Raw genomic sequence first — 24,314 nt, 5'->3', positions numbered from 1 at the left:
TTAATGACATAAACTATGGTCATTATACTGACTGACTGAGTATGGTTTTACGCCGTTTTTAGCAATATTCCAGCAACATAACGGCGGGGGACACCAGAAATGGGCTTCACACATTTACCCATGTGGGGATTCGAACCCGGGTCTTCGGCATCACGATCCAACGCTTTAACCACTAGGCTACCCCACCGCCCTATGGTCATTATAAGAAGTGTTTTCATAATGCTGTTAGGAATAACATTGTGTGCTGCAAGATAGCGCAAATTAAACATCAGTTTCAATTACATGAGTTATAACTCCATTGACTGACAGGAAGGACAGTTTTTGCAAATTATTTTCGTAACAATTAAAACATTTATCACGGCAAAAATATTATTTGGGATATGCTGTGGAGAACAATAAATAGATTTGCAGTCCGATGTTGAGATAACATTCCTTAAATGTAATTGTTAAATAACAGAATATGATTAATTTATTTGAAACCATGGCAACAAAATGCCATCCTTTCATACAACACGATTTGGTCCCTGAAGCTAAATAAAACATGCAAAACTAATGTCACATATGCAAGATAACCATCATTGATTTTCTCCCCACAGATTATTCCTGTATTTTGGGTAAATACATCTGACCTGTGTTCATTTACTTCATCAAGACGGCTTGAAATTGACCAATTATTTAAATGTTCCATACGAACATCAAATATTGTCTTAAATGCTATACTCTAAGCCGATTTGAATAACCTGACATCCTGGATGCATCTGGCATTGATTTTTCAAGCTCTCCTTCAAATGAGTGATATATTTGTCCTTGAGATGAGAACGTTCCTGAAATGACTCCTAGTTATGGTAAAAGTAAGGATCTGGTTTCAAAGTATGCAAACATATGCTTGTTTACACCAAATGTTTCTTGGTTAGGTTTCAGCGGTCACATTGACCGAGAATGTTGTATTGACAATATGCAGCAAGTGAGGGAAAATCAGATCACTACAGAAGCTCACCTTCATTTGGGGATTAAATATATCACTGGATTGTCTGATCCAGACTTGACTATTTACAGACGACCACCATATAGCTGGAATATTGCTGAGTGAGGCATAACATTTAACTCACTCACCCACTGCCTAAGCAATGAAATTATTATAGATGGGTCAGTTGATAGAGAGTGAAATATAATTTATTTCTTAGCCTGTGTACGAATATGCATGAAACACCTTAAAGAATTACCCAAGGTCTCATTTTATTAGGACATCTTTGCTGATCAAATGCAGACACAACCAATTTGACGGCATGCCTGGATAAGGCCAAATAAAAAAATGTTGTGGTTCCGATTACACTTCCCTAAAATTTAAGGTAGGTGGGTAGGATTTATTTTTTACATTTTTTTACAGAAGTAAAGTACAAACTAATAACACATTTATCGATGTGTAATTGTTTATTCAATCAAACTTGCGGCCATCATGTTGACTTTCGCGGTCAGAATGACCAATGTCTTGTCGGTGCTGGGAAAATACAATGGCATCTGAACACATATTTTATTCATACCACTTAAAAAAAATAGGGTCGGCGCCAGAATTCAAGGGTTGGTTGAGTAATCGGAACCACGACATTTTTTTTTAGGCCTAACACTCACTGCTAAAACCAGAAAAACCCTCCTGAAAATCCAAATTGCAAAGAAATAATTATCATGATTATTCCATCTTACAGACTTGACATTTAAACACACATTTCGGAAACATCTTTGCGTTTCACGTACAGGTGAAGTGTCTATTTTGGGCTATATCACTTCGGTTTAATGGTGGATGAGAGTACAAAGGGTGAACATGTTTGATGGTTGTACATTTAACCACATGAAGCTCCCAGTCATGGCAATGGCGTTGACAGGATAATTATCGGCAAATCTGGAATTCCAACACTGTAGCATCTAATCATCCTGGCACTATATGGCCAAACAAACATGGCCCAACCTTTGAGCAGTATGGTGCACCACACACAATTCTTTCACTGTCATAGTTCCTGGATGACACAAAAGACTGACTGACTGACTGAGTTTAGTTTTACGCCGCTTTTAGCAATATTCCAGCATTATCACGGCGGGGGACACCAGAAATGGGCTTCACACATTGTGCCCATGTGGGGAATCGAACCCGGGTCTTCGGCGTGATGAGCCAACGCTTTAACCACTAGACTACCCCACCGCCCCGACACAAAAGAAAATTAACCACAGTTTTAAAGTGACAATCCATGACTACACACTCGTGGTTATTTAAAACTCAGTCATTTTTACATTAATAGCAAAAACATTGTCTTGGATGAGTTCCAACTCTTTGGTCTCTTGAAAGATTCTGCCCATAATACTGTAGAAAAATAGTGCGTGGCAGGATGTGGTCCTGTACTTAAGTAATAGTAGTTGCATCACTAGTAGTATGTGTCTGGAGTTATATATTCAACAATTGACAAATGTTTGCCCCATAACTGGGATGTATAGTGTGTGGCTGTCAAATTGTGGGTTTGACATGTTTTATTTATCACATTACAGTTTTTACCAAGAATGTTGATTGTTGTTGCTGAACACCAAATTTACATTTTTCTTTATCAAGTCGTTGTTCCTTGTATAAAGCACAACTGGTTGCAAGTTCATCTCAACATGCAATGTCCTTGGCCATAGGATTTGTTTGTTTGTTGTTTAGCACCTCACTCAGCAATATTCCAGTTGTAGGATATTGGTCTGCAAACAATAGAGCCTGGACCAGACAATCCCATGATCATTTATCTATGCAACTGGTATCTGGCCACCCCACTGTGTCAGTCACCTCTTACAACAAGCATGGGTTGTAGACTGACTGACTGAGTTATATAGGTTATCATGCGAGTGTGTTTTGGGATGGTTAATATCCTGCATTAGGAATAATCATTGTATTTAGCGAGCCTTGGCGAGCTGAATATACATAGTGTTTATTCCTAATGCAGGATATTAACCATCCCAAAACACACGAGTGTGATAACATATTTATCATACAATGTCATTTTTGCTTTATAATTTTAAAAAATGCGATTTGAAACGCTACAAATCATGAAACTAAACTTCGTGGAATGTATATAGTATGACGTCACAAATATGTGCGGAGAAATATGTTACGTCACAAGCCCGGTGACATAAATTTTCTCCTGATCACGCAGTTGACTGCGGTAGGTCATCTAGTTTCCAGTAAGCTTTATGCTAAAGCACGTATTGTTGTCAACAAATCTTAGCTTACGTTTGAAAAATAACAACAAACTCGCGTGGAACTTCAGAAACCTTCAATTAACCTTTCGAACAACAAAATACGCTTTAATGTTCGCGTGACATTGTGCACCTATGCCGTTCTCTTGCTAACACTGACAGTCGGCCGGGGAACTGATGTTGGTATCTTCGTAAGCCTATGAATTTCTATCTTCGCTTTATAATCTATTCCATCTATCATAACCAGGCATGAATTTTCTGGGATCAAAGCATTGACAGTACCATAACCACGGCCGTCAATCCGGACACGACCGCCGACGCTTGACGCCATGTTTGTTTACACTGTGAAAGTAGTCCCTGAAATTTGCATATGACCTCTCTAATTTGCATCGATATCCGTATATGACCCCAAAGGATACCGAACTTATCCGTTGAATTTATCCTGCCGAGAACACTATTCATTGTATGATAATTGGTTTTACGCCGCTTTTAGCAATATTCCAGCAACATCACGGCGGGGGACACCAGAAATGGGCTTCACACATTGTACCCAGCATGGGTTGTAGAAGATTAATTCTAACCCAGCTCTTCACGGGTACTTTGTCATTGGATTGTCAAATCATGAAATATTTCCCAGAAGAATCCGACAATTCACACGGCATTGGGACTTTAAACATATATTTTCTAAAATTCCACATAAGATGGTAGAGTTGGATACCTGATCAGTTCAAGGACTTGTTGCAGTTCCTTGTGGACTACCACAGTTTAAATTAACATGATTATATGACCACTTCTAACCCTGCTCCTTGAGAATGATGGATGCCATGTTGCTGACTATGTAATATCACTGTCATGAAATCAATGAGAAATTCTACTTCGGGTGTAAAAACTGTGCCCCAGGGGAACCCCAAACATCAAACTATTTGATTAAATCGTGAGTGCTATGAGCGAGCGAGTATGGTTTTATGCCGCTTTTAGCAATATTCCAGCAATATGATGGTGGGGGACACCACAAATGGGCTTCACACATTGTGCCCATGTGGGGACTCGAACCCGAGTGAACGCTTTAACCACTAGGCTACCCCAATGCCCCGTAAGTGGTATGAATTATATCTCCAGATGATATAAAATTCGTTTCTGTTTGTGTCAGAGCAAAACAATGTCACACAGGGACTTGATCACATATCCGTCACCATTTCCTTAAATAATAAAAAAAGTTACAGAACAAGGAAATAATAAACAAACCTTGGTTCACAACCACCCACTGAAACCGTAAACCATTGCTCCTACTGTCAAAACATGAGACCATCAGGTTTGAGTGAGTGATAAAGTTGATTATCACCTTGTATCTTGCTGGACAATACGTATCATGATACATACTGACAATACCACTGGTATCATGTTACACCATAACAAATAGTCAGGGATATCGCTTAAATATCACTCTTGCTTCATCATACATAAATTTAGTATTATTTCAAAAACAAAAACTTTTTATTGGCCCCAAAACCAAGAACATTTGGTTTTAAATGCTGGGACGGTTATTATATGTAATACTGATTAGCGTTATCCGCATCTTTTGCCATTGTTTTGCCATTCTTACTGATGGCACTTGTAGACGTCTGCCACTAAGGGAGGTAAGTCTAACAGTTCCAGTCCCTTCTATAGTATAGAGTGAGTGAGTGAGTGAGTGAGTGAGTGAGTGAGTGAGTGAGTGAGTGAGTGAGTGAGTGAGTGAGTGAGTGAGTGAGTGAGTGAGTGAGTGAGTGAGTGAGTGAGTGAGTGAGTGAGTGAGTGAGTATAGTTTTATGCCACTTTTAGCAATATTCCAGCAATATCACGGCAGGGGACACTAGAAATGGGCTTCCCACATTGTGCCATGTTGGGAATCAAACCCAGGTCTTTGGCGTGATGAGCAAATGCCTTAACCATTAGGCTACCGCACCTACCCTCAACTTATCCAAAGTTTGACGCAACCACCAAATGATGACTAAATAAGGATTATGACGGGACCAAGGTTTATATAGAGACAGCAGTAATGTCAACACATCAAAGTTAGACACACTTGTGATTGTATTGTCTATTGTCCTTGATATCATTAGCATCAGTAAATCATTACAGACCTAGTGAGTTGAGGCTTACCTTCCTATGAACAGTTCTGCTACATGAGGGTTGATTATCTAGCCATGGTTGCAACCTTCGTGACTGGATGACACCTGAGTTCACTATTACTAGCTCAAACAACACTCCACAGCATGCATGTGATACTGAACATTCCTTAAGTGTATCCATTATACAAAGGTCACAGACCCATGCATAATTTGCTGGTATGTCACAGTGAGAAAATCGGCGCAACTGACAGAAGACGTCATATAGTTAACTAAAGATTTAAATTTTAAATTTTTATTTATTCCAGTGTTCACAAATAGTGTTTCAAAGTAACAGGACATTGGGTCCTGTAAGTTTCAGATGTTTGTCTGACCCATTGAAAATTCAAAGGACCCATAGAATAAAATTAAACACATATTTCAGATTTAACATTTCTTATAATTGGCATTGACATTATTAACAAACATAAGATTTATGAACAGGAAACAAGTGATACATGCCACATATAACAACTTCAGTCAAACTCATTGTGAAATATACAGTCAGACACTGGGGCCGGCGGGTTGTAGACTTCTATCGGACTGTTGGTGAATCTGCCGGATTTGTCAGAGGGTCAGAGTGAACACTGAATTGTGAGGCTTAGAATTTACCAATCAACTCTTGTATCAGGGTGTTTCAAATTGATGAAAGGGAAAACTCCCAGAGTCTGAACGAATATGGAGGTAAGAGATTGTCACACAGTTTTAAGATATCAACTGGACCGTGTAGCACAAGTACCTTGTGTGTAATTGACACATCATCTATGTATATTATATAATACAGAATAAAAATAGATGATAAAACCTTAGGTCACAGAAAACATTGGTTTGGAATTATCAATAAACCAGCTACAAGTGTCAACTGGTCCAAGCAAGGTCCATCAAAAGAAATCTGGATGTTCGAATAAGCTATATAGAGTCCCCAGATACACTAACTTTATCAGTCAAAACATATCTATTAACATAAAAATACAACTCGGCTCTTAGTAAATGACATAGGTGTAAGTCCCAAGTCCCATATCAAGACATTATTTGCTGACTAGGAAAAATGCTCCACTCACCTAATGATCATACACTTTACACCCAAAGAGTTTCTGTGTTTTTGAAACTGAAAGGGTGCGTGAATCGGGTTAAACGCTGCTTAGACATTTACTTCCTGATAGTTCATTTATTATGGAGGAAAAGTCTGGAGTGATATCACTGGTGTTTATTACTCATACCAACAAACAAGACCTAGAAACATAATCAAGGCAAACAGGGATGCAAACCACTGATCATAGGTTTCTGGCATGCCCAAAGGACACAACTCTGTATAGCAAATTGCTGCATTTGATGACTGGGCGATCAATGCACCCATTGCTTTGATACCTTTGTCATTCATTGTTATAATGTGTGATATACTCTTAAACTAGTTGGTCCAAAAGTTAAGAGTGAGTGAGTATGGTTTTAGCAATATCCCAGCAATATCCCAGCAATATCACGTTGGGAGAATGGGCTTTACACATTGTACCCAATGGGGAATCAAACCCTGATCTTCAGCGTATCGAGCAAACGCTTCAACCATTAGGCTACCCCAATGCAAATGACAGAAAGCATCAAGAATACACACTTTCAGTTAAATTTCACAACTCTAAAAATTGAATTTTCCAGACAATGAATAAACATACAACATTCCTTCACTAAATGTTGAGTAAGTGAGTTTCATTTTACGCCGATTTTACTACTTTTAGCAATATTCCAGCAACATCACGACGGGGGACACCAGAAATAGGCTTCACACATTGTACCCATGAGGGGATTCGAACCCGGGTCTTCGGCGTAACGCGCAGATGCTTTAACCACTTGGCTACCAAACCACCCCACACTCACTGCTTGAAGCAAAGGTTATCATGGACTGCAATGTTCAGAAGACATGTAATTCTCATGATGAGTGAGTGAGATAGTATGCTTTTGTCGCTTTTAGCAATACTCCAGCAATTTAACAACATTGAACACCAGAAATGGGCTTCACACATTGTACTCATGTGGGAATCGAACTCAGGCCTTCAGTATGACAAGCAGGCACTTTAACCACTGGGCTACCCAACCGCCCCCTCATGATGAGAATCTTGGTATCATTTCCATTTTGAACTTTAAGGGGATTCTAGATCAGAATAGGTTCTGAACAACCTAAGCTGACTGAAAGAAGTGACCAATGCCATGAGATGTCACACTCAGTTATTGTTTTATTGACCGGAACTGTACCCCAATGGTGCGGACCATTGCTCAGAATATTAATCACTCTATTTTCATACCCAGATTGTAATTTACACATGATCACAAAGCAGTGTGGAGTACAGCATTAAACAACAAACAAAAATACAGTCTGTCTGGGCATGCAGTTCACACAACACTCATAATAGTTAAGTTAAAAATACACATGCTGGGTCTCCGCATGTCAGGATGAATTATGCAGTTTTAAATAATTGTACAGTGGCAGACATTGTACTTGTTGACTGACAGGTAAGCACTCTTCCTGATGCAGATACAGACTATGCTTTGATTCTGTAGATAAAAACGGTCACCACATTTATCAGCAGAAACAGATGTGTGTAGCTATCTGCAACCTATTGTTCTGAAGTCTTACTTCAATGAAAAAAGGATCATGTAATCTTCAAAAAAACACAAAATACTTTTAAAAACATGTTTCACCTTGATTCTCAAAACTGGCACTTGCGGCCATACATCTGTACAAAACAGGATGCCATGTGATTTTATGTTACATGAAACAACATTTCAGGGCTACTTCTTACACCATCAGCAGATGAGTGAGTGAGTGAGTGAGTTTAGTTTTACACAGCTTTTAGCAATATTCCAGCAATATCATGACGGAGGGCACCAGAAACGGACTTCAGACATTGTGCCCATGTAGGGAATCAAACCCAGGTCTTCGGCATGACGAGCGAAAGCCTTACCGCTAGGCTACCCCTAGAATGTATTCACCTGTCTGCCTCAGGTTCTCAAATAAGGGATGTCCATCAATTGCGCTACCACGTATTTGAAGTGAGAAAAAGGGGAATTGAATCAGGACAGTTGCCACCCTGCTTTGATGGTCTATCTATGCACATCCTGAGAGCAAACTATCCAGCTGTGATATGGAACAATTGTCTGGAAGCTGAATATCCAACTACACGGGCAACAGATGGTCATGGATGGGTGGAAGAAAATGGTCACATAGAGATTTGCTGGATGACAGGACCTCTTGTTCAAGATGCTGTTCTTGAGTTCATTTCTTGCAAGTGCAAAACAGTCTTTAAACTGCCAAGTTGTCAATGCCTTACCAATGGACTGAAATGCACTGTGACATGTCGGAACCAGACTTGTGACAACATGGTATGCGCGGACCATGACATGCCGAAGTGTGACGCTGATGATGCAGCTGATGTTTATGATGCGGAACAGTGACTATCACTAACCAATTTAAGGAACTTGAAGGTGCTCTCACTCTTCGATATTAAAGAGTTGTCTTCAGAATAAATAAAATGATTAGTTTTTGAAAAAGCTCTTTGAACTTACAATTTCGACTCTTACAAAAACCGGAAACGATATGATTTAAAGGTATAAAAGTACACAACTTGATATTTATTAAATCTTTTTAATCATGTTAGCACTATTTTACCTTCCTTTTTTCATTTCAAACCTATTTGTTGAACTTTACTCACGATTAGAGCTTGGAATTGACAATTGTTTAAAGTTTTGGAGTTTTTTGGCGGCCATTTTAGACTAAGCCTCGTTCTGAGTTTGAGCTACCAAACTGACATGGCCATCATACATTTTTTATATGTAGAGACCAAAAAAACATAAAAGTGTTTGGTCCCTCTGAGTGGTACCAATATGTCAATTTTCAGCTCCTGCCTCCTGGCCTATATGGGTATCACGACTGGGCTTTACAATTATACTACTCACACTTTGCTAAGGATCACACAAAATTCGCAACCTTACTTAAGCAAAGATTTATAATTTGAAATTGTATCCATTTATAACTGGATAAATAATGATATGGTAAAACATCTTTAGGAAAACAGCCACTTTAAGCTAACCGTATGCACTTGATACATGAGTAACCAAAAATGGTTTTCATGGCACCAATCAACCATTTTGCATATCATGGCACAGGTCATTGACAAGCACCCAACACCTGTCAATAGCAGGTATGGGATGTACAAGATGCAGTGACATACTGAAACCTAGGATCCATGCTTACAATAAGCTTTAGATATTTAAACCAAACTTGACCCCACATCACAGTTTTCTGTTGAATCAATGATTTGATCCTTAGCAAAGTGTAAATAGTATAGTTTCCATGCCATCAATCAAACAAACCAACACTTCAACCACTAGGCTACCCCACCAAGCTGGCATGTGTGAACTGAACAACCCTTGCATTTGTGAACTAAACATTGCATCTGAGGCTTGGAGGTTAAATACAGTTGTTGATAGTTGTGGAATGTCTGGAAGTTTTTCTGTTACACTTGATGAAAGTCTCAATCCTGAAATACACTGAATCGACCTTATCTGCACAGCTCGATCTATAGAGTTGACAGATTACTCTTACATCAGCTGTATAATTGCTGTGATAGAACGGAGTGAGTGAAATGGGGTTTAAGAGTGCTTTTACAGTATTCCAGTCTTATCATGGCAGTGTGGGATGAAAGACAAACTGGAGCATATCTTACCTAATACCTGTCTGATGAAAGAACAGTGAGTGAGTGAGTGAGTATGGTTTTACGCCAATTTTAGCAATATTCCAGCAACATCACGGCGGGGAACACCAGAAATGGGCTTCACACATTGCACCCATGTGGGGAATCGAACTCGGGTCTTCGGTGTGACAAGCAAATGTTTTAACCACTTGGCTAAGCCAAGTGGACACCGACACTGATAAAGAGATCAGGCATGCAGCTGACATAACTAGGATCAAAATCAAGATGAAGCTGGAATACAAACCCTGCCCACAACTAGCAGATCCTGGCATGGCAAAGGGAAGCAACTCTGGACAGCAGGCCACTAGATCTTACATTTAGAGGATATTTGGAATGTTTTCTGCCCTAGAGATACTGCAATTTGATCGTCCATGTTTTAACCTTTGCTGCAGGAACAGCTTGATCTTGTTCTCCCATTATCACACTGTAAAATGTTGTAGATGGAGATATGAATAAAACATGCTTGTGGAAGCCCACAAATGTCTGCTCGTGTTATATAAACAATGCTTCATGTAGGCTGTGCCACAATGTCACAGAGCTTGTGATGAATGTCAGCAGACTTCATCATTCGAGTCACACAGAAATGCCAGAATATCACCACTTTCATTTCCGGCATTAAATATTTCCAAAAGGGCTTCTTGAGCCACACTGGATAGCAACTAAATCGTGTCGATTTTCAGTTTGTGGAAACATAGTTCTCCCTTGATCACCATGTCTGGATATTTGAAAATAACTTTTTGTTTTGTTTGTTCGGGGATTTACCTTGAGTCCTGTATTTGAGGGTCCTTGGGACTCATACTCTTAATTTTCAGGGGGTCCTGGACAACAAAATGGAGGTGCCAACCACTTGTTATTAATACTGTTATTGTATTGTGTATCGTGATCATCACATTGTTACAGTAATTAAATTGCAAATAATACCATAACCCAGCTAGTAGCAAACTCAGTGATAACTTATTGTCACTTGATTGGAATTTTTACAAAAAGTATTTGGACTTTTTCTGAGTCTCCGTGGACGTGCTAATAAATTTTGTTGTGTCCATTGTCAATTTTTATGCGTATAGGATGCAGGAATTCGCATCCTGTAAATCCCTGTTTGTTGTTTAAAGCCTCACTGAGCAATTTTCCAGTTTTTTGGCTGCAATCTGATAATAACTGAGTCTGGACCAGACTATCCAATGATTGAAATCATGTGCAATAATCTATGCAACTGTGATATAATGATGTGCATCACCCAAGTCAGCAAGCCTAATTCCCTGCATTGTACACCTTTGACTGGTTTCTGATTGTGCACACTACATGTATATATCAATTTCAGTGTTAGGTATTGTTTTTATGACTTATAGATGTGTTACGCACACTACCTTGGAAAAGGTTAAAAGTTAAAATGTTGCATCAAATATACCTATGAAGTTAACCAGTATTATTTTGTCTTTTATAACTGAAATTTGAAAAACACTGGCAACGCTCGATCTACCTATATCAAAATGCAACAATGCAATCTATTTTTTAAAAGTGCACCTTAATCACGCTAATATTTACCAAGGTATGTCTATAAGAACAAAGACCTTGAATAAAATTCAGATTATGTAACTAACCTGTACTGTGTAACACAACAACCATCTTTAAACACACTCAGTACCTAAATCTTGTACTATACTACACAACTAATTCCACAATCACTGTTTGCCCTATGCACTGGTGTCTCTGACAGCAGTGGAAAGACTTGTTGACAAAAACTAACTCTATTAAACTGATAAGCTGCTATCTATGTTTACTATATATGCAGTAGATGGAATATTGAATATTTCAGTGATTGCGTTGTTATGGTATAAGTCTACACAAAGTTCAACAGAAACAATGCACACGTTTCTCTACAACAATAACAAACCAATGACAATAAACACACTTCACTATTTGTTTTCTTTCAGAAATAGGGCTCATCTGAAGAGAAGTGTGGGTGCTTATGCAGAAAACATCAATTTTATACATGTTGATATGAGATGTAATTGACTTCAACAAACAGCATGCCTGACAGTAACACACTACTAAACATACCGATATATTGTCACTGAGGTACAAACAATGGTAATTTAACACTCAAAGATTATGCAGCTATTATAAACGTATTTTCCTTTACAGTGTAGTCAGCTGACGTTTTCATAACAACATATGAAACACTAATGACTGATAAGTGTGGCGGGAATTTAATATCTGCTACTCCGCTTCCGCCGTTTTTAAAAACCAAAACATGTAAACACGCTTGCGTTGATTTATCAACATTCTTTATCTTCTGTGATGTTTACACCAGTCAGGCACCGATAGATTGTCTGCGATAGATCCACATTATGTATGGATCACACACTCACAGTTACAGTGTGGAGGAACTTTAAATTTGGGGAAAAACTTTGGTTTACCATTTTGGAATATTCCTGATGCTGTTACCAATATCGGATGCCGATGACAAGAATTGCAAAAACGATATCATCAAAACAGAATGGCTTACACATCTTTCTATACACGTGGTCTTGTCAATAGACCGATAATGACGACAGTATGTTGTAAATTTCAAACATAAACATAAGCTTCGTAAACACTTACCGTAAAACTTCAGCGCACCTGCTTCCAAACAAATGTGTGCGGAAGGTCATATCCGGTTAGAACCTAAGCTGGGCCCCGTCTCGCATATCGCAATATACTTTAGCGCAAAGGGAGCCGGGAACCAGCTTAGTTAGAACCAAGATCTTCATACTACTTTCCTACGACTATTCATCGATATAAATCTGATAAGGGCGTCTGTCTTCCATTCAATTTTCACGTTGCAAACGGAGGACGGGAACATGTTTTGTTTACCTACAAGACCTGCCCACGCAAAAAATGGCCATGTACTTGATCACAGTGGTCAACGCTGGTGAGTGGTGATGTTTATAATGGAAGCAGTATGAACAAGTATCGGATGTAAACAGCACCTAAAATGAACCTAAAGTGTACGTATGGTTTGTTTTGTTTTGTTGTTAAGGTTTGTTGTTGGGTTTGTTTTGTTTTTCGGTTAATTGTTTTGTTTGTTTTCGTTTGTTATTTTTGTTGTGGCTTTCCTTTTGTTTGTTTGTTGTTTGGGTTGTTTGTCTTGTTCTTTTTCTTTACTGGTTTTGTTGGGGTTTTTTGTTTGTTTTGTTTTTGTACTTTTTAGTTGTTTTTAGTTATTTTTTTGGGGCGGGGGCGGGGGCATCTTTGCATGTTGAATGGGGCGCGTCAGAATTGATCATCAAAGCAATATGAGAAAGGATACGAGGAGCGAAATGGATTTTGTTTGAAATAATGTATGGTTCTAAAAGTGTTCATATCTATATATTTTCAATTATCACCAGGTGCATTTCAGTTTGATCTCATTTACTCATTACACCAGTGTTCCGTGTCAACAGAGGAGACAGTACCCCTAACACTGAGCCTCCAACATGCTGCTGTTTCACAGCAAGCGAACTAATCCAACAATAGCATGTCAACTTCTAACAGCTTCTTGTCTTCTTGAAAAGAGCCATTATAACATATGCTCGAACACTGAATATAAAGCAATTTAAAAAGAAATTATACGAACCAATTTTATCCTTTTAATGTCTCAAAAATTGACACCATCATTGGGAGTAAAAACTATACATCTCTCACTTGAACTCAAAATTTATCCGTTTGCCAAGCTTTTTAAAATGGGAGAGAGTTCTACAGAGTGATTTTACTGAAAATGACTGTAACTTTTTTTAACATTATTGCAAATAAATGGTTGCGAAGCATAGACTTGAAATGGTTGCAATATAAAATTATTCACAATATTCTCCCAACAAGACAATTACTTTATAAAATTTTATACATCTTCACCAATATGTCCATTTTGTGAAACAGAAAGAGAAACTATCAACCATATGTTATGGGAAAGTGAATCTGTTTTTAAATTATGGAAGAAATAGAATCATGGTTGAACTCAGTACAGTTACAACTGGAACTCACAATTAAAATCGTTATGTGGGAATGAAAGGAAAGAACAATAATCCTATTAATGAAATCATTTCAGTAGTCAAACAGTATACCTATAGATGCTGCATAAATGTTTTCAGACCAAAATTAGAATATTTAAAAAATGCGATTGTCCGTCACTATGATATGTCAAGATATGTTTACCTATCAACGAGAACAGAGCAATTGTTTTTTCAATATTGGTTAACTCTACATTTATTACTTGAAAAAAAATCCTGCCAATTGTACATTTTCAGCCAATTGTACACTTTTATTCATGTATACATATACCATTGTATTATCATGAAATTTATCTATATGTTTGCCTGTACCATGAAATATGGAAAATAAAAAAAAACTTCTAACGGCCTAATTAACGCCAAGGTGTCTTGCATCTGTACAGGTGTACATAACACTTTCCCTTTTCTAAACTATGTTGAACAACGAGGGAATTCTCCCAAATTATGTGTAAAACAATTTGTATGCTAGAGAAGCATATTTTATTTTACTTTTTGGCGGGGGGGGGCAGTAATTCCACCTTGATCTCAACTGTCATATGTGAATACTTACAATATTAGTACTTATAGCTGATAAATATGTTCTGTCCAGCTCAGTAACTCAATTCACTATAGAACACAATAATATGTCGTAAGGGAAATATCATTAAACCGTCCCACAAGGCACCGCTCCGCCTCTAACTTCCTTTTCTACGAAGACTTCGTTGACGGGAAATCATTGTAAGGGACCATTGCTTGAAATCGAATCAAATCGCAACTATAACAAATGCATCTATTTCCAAACAATGAAAAATAATAAAGGAAAGATTGTTCTTTAGTTTTATATGCAAATTTTCTGTTTGATTGCAGAAGGACGTCCGCAATCACAATGTCAGATGCGGAAGGGTACGTGTTGTCACATGTGACTGTTTTTCAGATTTCGTACGACAAATATTGATAGCATTTCATATTCATTTTATTTAATAGAAACTGATATTCACCATACATACATAATCAGTAACAGTGAGTTTCAACCAAGATTTCATCGTTTCATATCAACGTTTATAATAGCCCAGTCACCCAAGTGCAATCATTCTTCCAGGTTGATCGTCTTTCGCATTTTTTATGTACCGGCATATAAATTACTGTGTGAACTACGAACTGAAAACATGCGATAATTTCCGTTTTGAAAGACACTATGTTATGTTCAAGAGATACTGGGATCAAAGTAATGAATTTCATTTGAACAAAATTGCCATGAAAGCTGAAAAATGAAAACGTGCATTACCATATTCGAAAACGTTATTTTTGTTTCTTATAGTGATGGTTTATGGGTGGTTCTGGGATAGGCTTCTTTAATAGTTAATTTTATTTTGGACTCAGTTGATGTGAGTCAATTTTGACACGGCAGGGTTCGAAATACCCCATATATTAGTGTGCCATGGCACAATAAATATTGAAATGGCACGGCTGAAAAATGTTCTCTGTGCCCTTTTGACACGCCTAATTTTCTAGACACATAACTCACATTCAGTCATGTAATCCCCAAAACAATTATTTTTGCCCAAACTGAATAATACCATACATATTTGAATGCTCATAAACCCATTTCTTTATTTAACAATAAATTTCAAATGATCTTCATCATTGTCATTTATTCTAAAAACATGTGGGCATACTTGATTTCTGAAAGGCACACCTAAAATATTTGTCTGGTGCCCTAAGGCACACTCAGAAAAAAAAGTATTTCTATCCCTGCACGGGTAATCATATGAGAATCTTTGCTTGCTTGAACCCAATCCATCAGTCTGTTTTGTTTCTGATTAACAAATTTATTTGACCCATGAATATCAGTTTAGAACTGATGTTGAAACCATGCTTGTCATGAGAGACGACTAACAGGCACCTGTTGTTAGTCACAAACTTGGTTGATGCATGTCATCATAATTGCATAGATGCTTTTATCATTCACTGGATTGTCTGGCTCAAACTCAAGTATTTACAAATGGTTGTCATGTATCATTAAACAACATTATATTTTATGTGATTATCATTGATTTATCGCATGATTATTGATGAATGCGGCAAGTGACGGCCAGCATTATGTAAAATGTGTGTTTTATTTTAGAGATGATGTTCCCGCCGCCGCCATCGGTGGTCCAATGGATCTGTTCACTGCTGTACAAGAAGTACTAAAAACCTCCCTCATCCATGATGGACTAGCAAGAGGACTCCATGAATGTGCCAAGGCACTTGACAAGTGAGATTTTTGTGCATTTTGTGATAAGTGAGATCAGTGTACATTTCCCCATGGATCATTGTCTCCAGGGCAACCAAGGTTAAAAGTTCTCCATTCTTTTGCATGCTACAACAGGGAATTTAATTAGGGCTTCAACGATTCATCCAGAATTCGATTTTCAATATTGGACCATTGATTCTATCATTTTCAATTCAATTCTTCATACAAGTAAAAACATCAGATTTCATTGAACTCTGAGTCAGCTTTATTTTAGCATGAAATCTATCGTCAGCTTGGCGATGTCTACTAGCAATAATTTTCATTGGATAATTAGCCCGATGTCTACCAATCATGTTTCGCCTTATTCAGCGCTCAAAACTGCTCAGAAATTAGGTTCTGGCTGTGTGGAAATAATTTAAATAGGTATTCAAATATTGAATCGAAATACTGATAATGGTTATCGAAAATCGAAACTAAGGTGTCCGATTCGATTTTTGATGAATTGAACCGAATCATTGCAGACCTAAATTTAATGGAATCTTGTGGTCAGGTTTGATGGTCAGCGAACCCTAATGAAATCTCACGGTGTATCAACCACTGGTTTGTCTGGTCCAACCCAGTGGCAGGGAGGCAAGCTTTATGGTTAATGATGCCACCGCTTGTCATGATTTAGGCCTGGGTTCAATTCCCCACATAGCTACAATGTATGAAGACCATTGCTGGTGTACCCTACTTATATTTGCTGGAATATTGAAAAGGAAAAAATGACCTAAAATTATATTGGCCGCATTCTTTATATTCTTCAAATCTTTTGTATGTTTTATTCACATATTGCTTTTTCTGGTATTTTGTAAGTTTAAGTTGCATGTTTAATGTTGAAATATATTTTGTAAAATTAACCCAAATATTCTATTCTCTGCTACAGTGAAATTAGTATGCATCCATATAATGTGAAATAGAATGTTTTTCATTTGAAGGACAAAATAGAAATTTTCTCTTTGTGTCAGAAAGTACCACAAAGGGAGGTAATTCAGTCTAATACAGTGTTCATTGATAAGGCACAAATTTTAAACTTCATTTTCTCTTGCAATACACTTGGGACTGGCTATATTCTCTGTCGATGCACCTTACATTATCCCAGTATGTTGTAGTTTGGTACTTTGTTGTGATCAGGGGAAAGAAAAGTAAACATTTTCTGAACCATTTGTCCAATTTACACTTTTGCGCTTGTAGCGTGTAAAAGTATACACAGATGAGTTATCTGTTTACATTGGTCCCAGATTTCATCTGTATTCATTGTAAGACACCCTGGGTTTCAGACGTCAAGCTTTCTTGTGCATCCTGGCCAACAACTGTGACGAACCAATGTACGTAAAACTGGTGGAGGCTCTCTGTGCAGAACATGGAATCAACCTTCTCAAGGTGAGGGTTTATGTATAACACTAGAAATCAGGCAATCAGTGACGGTGATGCTGAGAGATCAGCAGAAAGAGCACCCTGTCAGTCTTTTTAATTCAGTTGGATCAGTGAATTACATGCCCTGTGTGAAGAGGTCCACCATAGAATCAGTTTAGCCTGTTTGTGAGAGCATGTGAAATTCAACTGAAGTTAACCACTACTCTAAATGCCATCATAATTCTGATCAGACAAGGGACGGTGGGGTAGCCGAGTGGGTAAAGCCTTGGCTCGTCACGCCAAAGACAGGGGTTCGATTCCCCACATGGGTACAATATGTGAAGCCCATTTCTGGTGTCCCCCGCCATGATGTTGCTGGAATATTGCTAGAAGCGGCGTAAATCCAAACTCGCTCGCTGAACAGACAAACAACTCCATGGTATTTCGCAAAATCTGATGTGGACTTACGGCACTTACATGAGTCCAAGTTAGCCACGAGTTGTATTTCTCTTGATGGTGGATGGTTAAGTAATAAATACTGATTCTACTGACTTGTCTACTTGCAAGTCGCAACCAGTAACCTTTTATAAGTCAACAGTGTTATTCTCAAGGGCAAGTTCTTTCTAGTTGATTAACGTTATAATATCCTTGGACACGCAAGTTGTTCTTTGTACCTGTCGTTTTCCCGACTTGGTTAGTTCATAACATTGAAAAAAACATTTTGGTTAGTTGTAACCCAAGTCAACTCAGGGTTTGTGAATCACACATCCAGTGATGAAGACACATGCTCCCTCTTCTGAATCAGGGTGAGGATTAGCTTTAACAGTGTCTGAGGATCACGTGATAATTCCCCCTCCCAATTGGCTATGTTGAAGAATGGTAGTTGAAGTGTTCGCTTTTCACTGCAAAGTAATATGAAGGGAAGTTCAGTAGCTGCTAACACCAACTGATGAAGTACCCCCTCATCTTCTGACTATTTCATAGATCCGAACAAGTAAAGAGAGATGTTAGGACATCCTATAGTTGGATAAGACAATTCTCAAAATGATACTATCCCTGTCCCACCTTGAGCTAACAATCCTAGCTAGGATAGCGAGCTCTTCAGTAGGTGAGATAGAAAAACCTTCATTAAGTTGGGGATTCCCCTAAATATTACCCATGATTCATTGCATGAAAAATACATGTACAAGGCACCTACAATCTCGTTTACAAGATAAATGAAAATACTAGAAATCAAAGAAATGCTTGGAAGCGGTGAAACTCAGCTTTTGATGTACTTGGTAGATCTAGAAGAAATTATAATTAATTATAGTTATAATTTAAATTCATATCTTGTATCCAGAAAAATAGTACTTTCATTGAGATGCAGTGTTTTTATGCCCTGCAACGCGTTTTGCGGGGGGTATTAAAATGGACTCGTGCGTGCGTCTGTCCGTGCACATTTGTCTTTTCCGGAGCAGACCTTTAAAACCGTTCAATATTTCTTCACCAAACTTGACACATAGATTGGTCTAGTGGTGTACTTTTGCCTTTCGGTAGTTTTGATATTCTGAATAAAATATTTTTGGTGTTTCCATGGCAACAAGTTTGACTTGCTCCTTTCTGGAGGAGAACTTTTAAAACCTTTCAATACTCTCCTTCCATTTTTGTATATATACACCAAAACATTTGACATAATCATAACTCAAAGACATTCATGAAGAGTATTTTGCCATTGCGGGGCATATTGATGACTTTGTCTTCATGTTCTTTTTTGTTCTTTTACTTATGTTCACCATATAGCTGGAATATTGCTGAGTGCGCCATAAAACTGAACTCACTCACTAAACTAAACCAAACCAATTTTACATATTTGTTATGTCAAACCCTGATAATACCGAAACCAGTGCTTGTGCAGACACAATGTTGCAGTATTCAGTGTACTAAGAACGCTCCTCCTGTAAACACCCATTCTGTCAATTTCCTAACCACATACGGTACAAATTAGGTTGAGAAGGTATCTTGCAATGTCTTCATGCAGATTGCACTAATTAAAATGGTGTACCTATTTGGAAGGTATTGGATGTGTCATGTGTTAGTGAGATCCAGTGATGAAGACACATGCTCCCTCTTCTGAGTCAGGGTGAGGATTAGCTTTAACAGTGTCTGAGGATCACGTGATAATTCCCATTGCTATTGGCTCTGTTTGAGAATGGTGTTTTAAGGGTTCACTTTTCACTGCTAAGGTCCAGGTCACTTTTCACTGCTAAGGTCCAGGTTCAAGCCCATGTTTGGTGTCCCTCTTTTCATGTTTTGCTGTAATATCTTGAAAAACAATACCCTCAAATAGCAAGTGACGTGACCATCTGAAGGAAGTGTATACCCACTTTGTTCTTCACAGTAAATGCACAACATACTTAATGGTGGCAAAAGACCAGTAATATGAATTTAATCTGTTTTTCCTGTATTAGTCATATCCTTGAATAGACTGTGCTCATTGTTTGCATAGATCCCTCTTTGTGTCTCCTGTTCTCATATTGCTGGAATATTGCTAAAAGTGGCCTAAAACCATACTCACTCTCACCCTCTTAGTAAGTGCGCCCAGCTGATGGGCTACCTGCTGTATACTTGTATACAAGTTCAGAACCTGTTAACACCAACTGTCTTGACTGACAGGTGAATTGACATTGTAGATGTGCATCCCTCGAGATGCTTTACTTCCTTATCTGTTCTTTTAAAATCTCTACATTTCAGAGTTATGTCAAACCCTGATGATATCCAAATCCGTGATAATTGCTGTATTCTGTGTACTATGAGCGCTGCTCCTGTAAACACCCCTTCTGTCTATTTCCTAACCACATGCAGTACAAATTAGGTTGAGAAGGTATCTTGCAATGTCTTCATGCCAAATATACCAGTTAGAATAGTGTACCTATTTGGAAGGTATTGGGTGTGTCATGCGTTGAATGAGATCCAGTGATGAAGACACATGCTCCCTCTTCTGAATCAGGGTGAGGATTAGCTTTAACAGTGTCTGAGGTAACTCTTCAGGTCTTCACATGGCTATAAACCCCGGAAACTATATCCTGTTTGTTTGATACAGACTGGTATGCTGTTACATTTTTGAAGGCATATGTTGACACAATATAGAATCACATGCACATCAGCAGGTTTTTGTGGTGGTGAAACTGACTTTTCCATAGACTTGTGATAATCATAGAGCTGAGATTGCCAAGGCTGCTTTGCTAAATGTTTCCTAATGACAGACCCAAAACTTTGAGTTCATTTGCAGTCAAATACAGTTTGACCTCGAAACTTAAGTGAAAACTATGACAACAGGTCTGTTTACTTCAGTTGGTTTGGTGAAAACATGACAGCAATCTGTAAATAATGGACCCAACAACCCAGTGATTGACATCATGAGCATAGATCCATTCAATTGAGATATGACTTCATCATTCATCAACCAAGTCAGCAGTCACAGTACCCGTGAAGGTCTGGGTTAGAATATTGGCCTTCAGTAACCCATGCTTGTCATAAGAGGCGACTAACGGGATTGGGTGGTCAGGCTCGCTGACTTGGTTGACACGGCGTTGGTTCTCAGTTGCGCAGATCGATGCTCATGTTGTCGATCACTGGATTGTCTGGTCCAGGCTCGATTATTTACAGGCCGCGCTGCCATATACCTGGAATATTGCTGAGTGCTGCATAAAACTAAACTCACTCGCCCGACTCTTCACAGGTCTGTTAACAACAGCATGAGTTTTGAATGGTGTTTTCTGTTAAACCCTTTTTTTCTGTTAAGCCTTTTTGGAATACCTGCCAATCAACTCCTCTCTGCTTCAGGTTGATGACAGCAAGAAGCTGGGAGAGTGGGCAGGCCTGTGTAAGATAGACAAGGAAGGCAAGGCCAGGAAAGTCGTCGGCTGCAGTTGTGTTGTCGTAACTGACTATGGAAAGGAGTCCCAGGCCTTGGATGTTGTCCATGAATATTTTAAGACCAAGAAGTAAATATGTAAAAAGCTGAAAATACATGCAGTGAAACTAAATGTTGGTAGTTTGTTTTCTTCTTGAGTAAAATCCCTATTTTTGGGGTTCCTGCATCAGAAGTATTCCATGCTTGTGTGAGTTTTCAAGGGAGCACTCTCTGATGGACCTGGTTAAAATGGACAGTCTGTTGCTTGTCTCTGGCCAAGGGGGTGGTGGGGTAGCCTAGTGGTTACAGCGTCTGCTCGTCACGCTGAAGACCTGGGTTCGATTCCCCACATGGGCACATTGTGTGAAGCCCATTGCTGGTGTCCCCTGCTGTGATGTTGCTGGAATGCTGCTGAAAGGGAAGTAAAACCATACTCACTCACTCAAGCCAGGGGGCGGTTGGGTAGCCTTATGATTAAAGCATCCAGTTGTCATCCTGAAGACCTGAGTTCGGTTCCCCACATCGGTGCCGTATGTGAAGCCCATTTGTGGTGTATCCCTGGCTGGAACATTGCTAAAAGCAGCATAAAACCATACTCATTTCATTCCACAAAGCTAAAGGCTGGCTGTTTGTCTGATTTGTGTCCAAGCTGATGTCCTGCACAGTTCTGTTCCATAATGATGCTGTAACATTGAGCCTGTGCAAATGTTTTACAGAAGTAGAGTGTGGGTCTTGGCTGATGCTGAGAAAATTTAAACCCTATTCACTTGCACAAGTACTGAATCATGTAACTATACATGTGAATACGTGAATTGTGCGTCTCACATGAAAATGAACTGTGGATTTTGAATAATGTATGAAAATGGTGTAAGTCACACAGTCACCTGTCTTGACTTTCAACATGGAAAACCCGTTAAGATCCGGGGTAGAATAGTTCTTCAGCAACCCATGCTTGCCACAAAAGGAGACTGCTTGTCGTGAGAGGCGACTAAAGCGATCGGGTGGTCCGGCTCGCTGGCTTGGTTGACACATGTCATGGGTTCCCAATTGCGCAGATCGGTGCTCATGCTGTTGATCACTGGATTGTCTGGTCCAGACTCTATTATTTACAGACCTCCGCCATATACCTGGAATATTGCTGAGTGCGGCGTAAAACTAAACTCACCATTCAACATGGAAAGATTTTCCTATCAAAGACAAGTCCCCTCCAATGCTGAGACTTTCGTGGTCAGTTTCATGGCTGACCATGGTGACAAAACACACTTCACTTCTATAGACATGCATGCATGTGCTGAATGAATCGACAAAGCATTGTTTCACACTTCACTAGTATATACATCTTGCATGCATGTGCTGAATAGAATCAGTTAATGTCCCAACAGCATTGTTTCACCCATATAGGTTCCCAATTGCGCAGACGATGCTCATGCTGTTGATCACTGGATTGTCTATCCAGACTCGATTGTTACCAACCGCAGATTTATCTTGCTTCATGTAGTTACTACTAGACATAGCAAGAGAAGGGAGACCACTTGCTGGTAGAATAGCCAGGTGTGCGAGTTGTACGTGTGAAATTGAAATTTCACTGCACGTGCTTGTTGATTACCTGGCTGTTCTAACAGCAAGTGGTCTCCCCTCATAAGAAATAGCGAAAAGTGACAACAAAATAATGATCGTTTGGTAAACAACTATTTTATTTGAGTGTCCAAAAGTATCACACAAATCATCAGAGTTGGTCTGTAGATTTAATGTGACTGTGCCAAATTTGGTTTTGTTGCAATTATTAGATTTTGTGTTAGTGAGCAATTCATCGGTCTCAAATGACTATAGTTACTATCCACAACCTGCCCATGGGATCCCCCCTGTCCCCAATACTTACAGAAATCTACATGACCTCCTTCGAACAGCAAGGCATCGACACCTACTTTACCAGCTCTACACCACTGCAAACCCTACTGAAAGCTAATGGCAGGAACACCTCTAAACGACAACATCAACCCAAAGGTGTTGTCTACAAAATCAATTGTGACTGTTGGCGAGGCCTATGTAGGCGAAACCTCCCGGCCCATAAATATCAGAATCAAAGAACACTTATCATCTACCACTAAATCTGGCAGAAAATCAGCACTATCAGACCACATCATCAACTGTCCCAATCACAACATAATTTGGGACAATGTAGAGATATTATCGAAAAACCACCAGGACTTCACCAAAAGAAAACTTGCAGAAGCAGTTCAAATCCGGAGACACAAGCCCTCAATCAACAGAGACCAGGGATATCTCATCCCTTCTGCATACAATGAACTGATAAAAACAACAGATTAGAGCACTCCAGCTATCATTGCTAATTAATCTCATCAGCCATGTATATTTTGTTTCTGCCTCTAGGACCATTGGCTTCCTCCTATTGTCACTACATTATTACCACCGTGCCTTGTTGTTGTTGTTAATCCCCTTGATTCATACCTACATGTTGTTATTACTTAATCCCTGTTCATGTATATAAGTCTGTTCTGTGCTGTAGTACTTCACTCTTGCTTGACAACGGTATAAGAATCCATACCGAAACGTCGCATCATATATAATAAAAGAAGTTGTTATCCATAAACAATCTTACTTTAGAATCAGCTAATGGTTTAACAATTTGGCACTAAGCAGATCACCAGACACAAC

General features: G+C 38.8%; 2 protein-coding genes across 3 annotated transcripts in view; one reads left to right on the top strand and one right to left on the bottom strand.

The window, feature by feature from the left end:
* The window catches only part of LOC124275358 (heparan sulfate glucosamine 3-O-sulfotransferase 1-like), a 251,228-nt gene extending 238,464 nt beyond the window's left edge, over positions 1-12,764 (bottom strand). The window contains exon 1 of one of the 2 annotated variants that reach the window (XM_046710876.1): positions 12,710-12,764. The gene's annotated coding sequence lies outside the window, so the exon portion shown is untranslated. Of the gene's footprint in view, positions 1-6,427; positions 6,509-12,709 lie in introns of those variants that run through there. The other variant, XM_046710877.1, reaches the window with a different exon arrangement.
* A 1,970-nt stretch (positions 12,765-14,734) lies between these two features.
* On the top strand, positions 14,735-21,771 carry LOC124275356 (40S ribosomal protein S12-like). The gene is made up of 5 exons (XM_046710865.1): positions 14,735-14,850; positions 14,980-15,015; positions 16,238-16,369; positions 17,668-17,770; positions 21,569-21,771. The coding sequence occupies exons 2-5, from the start codon at positions 14,999-15,001 to the stop codon at positions 21,731-21,733; spliced, it is 417 nt and encodes a 138-aa protein (XP_046566821.1). The 5' UTR covers positions 14,735-14,850; positions 14,980-14,998; the 3' UTR covers positions 21,734-21,771.
* Positions 21,772-24,314: the final 2,543 nt, after the last annotated feature.

This window comes from Haliotis rubra, unplaced genomic scaffold, assembly GCF_003918875.1.
Source record: "Haliotis rubra isolate DU_JTF1 unplaced genomic scaffold, ASM391887v1 Scf2, whole genome shotgun sequence".
In the NCBI taxonomy this organism is placed as follows: Eukaryota; Metazoa; Mollusca; class Gastropoda; order Lepetellida; family Haliotidae; genus Haliotis; species Haliotis rubra.
The sequence above is the reverse complement of the archived record's forward strand: the minus strand, read 5'-3'. Positions and strand labels throughout refer to the sequence as shown.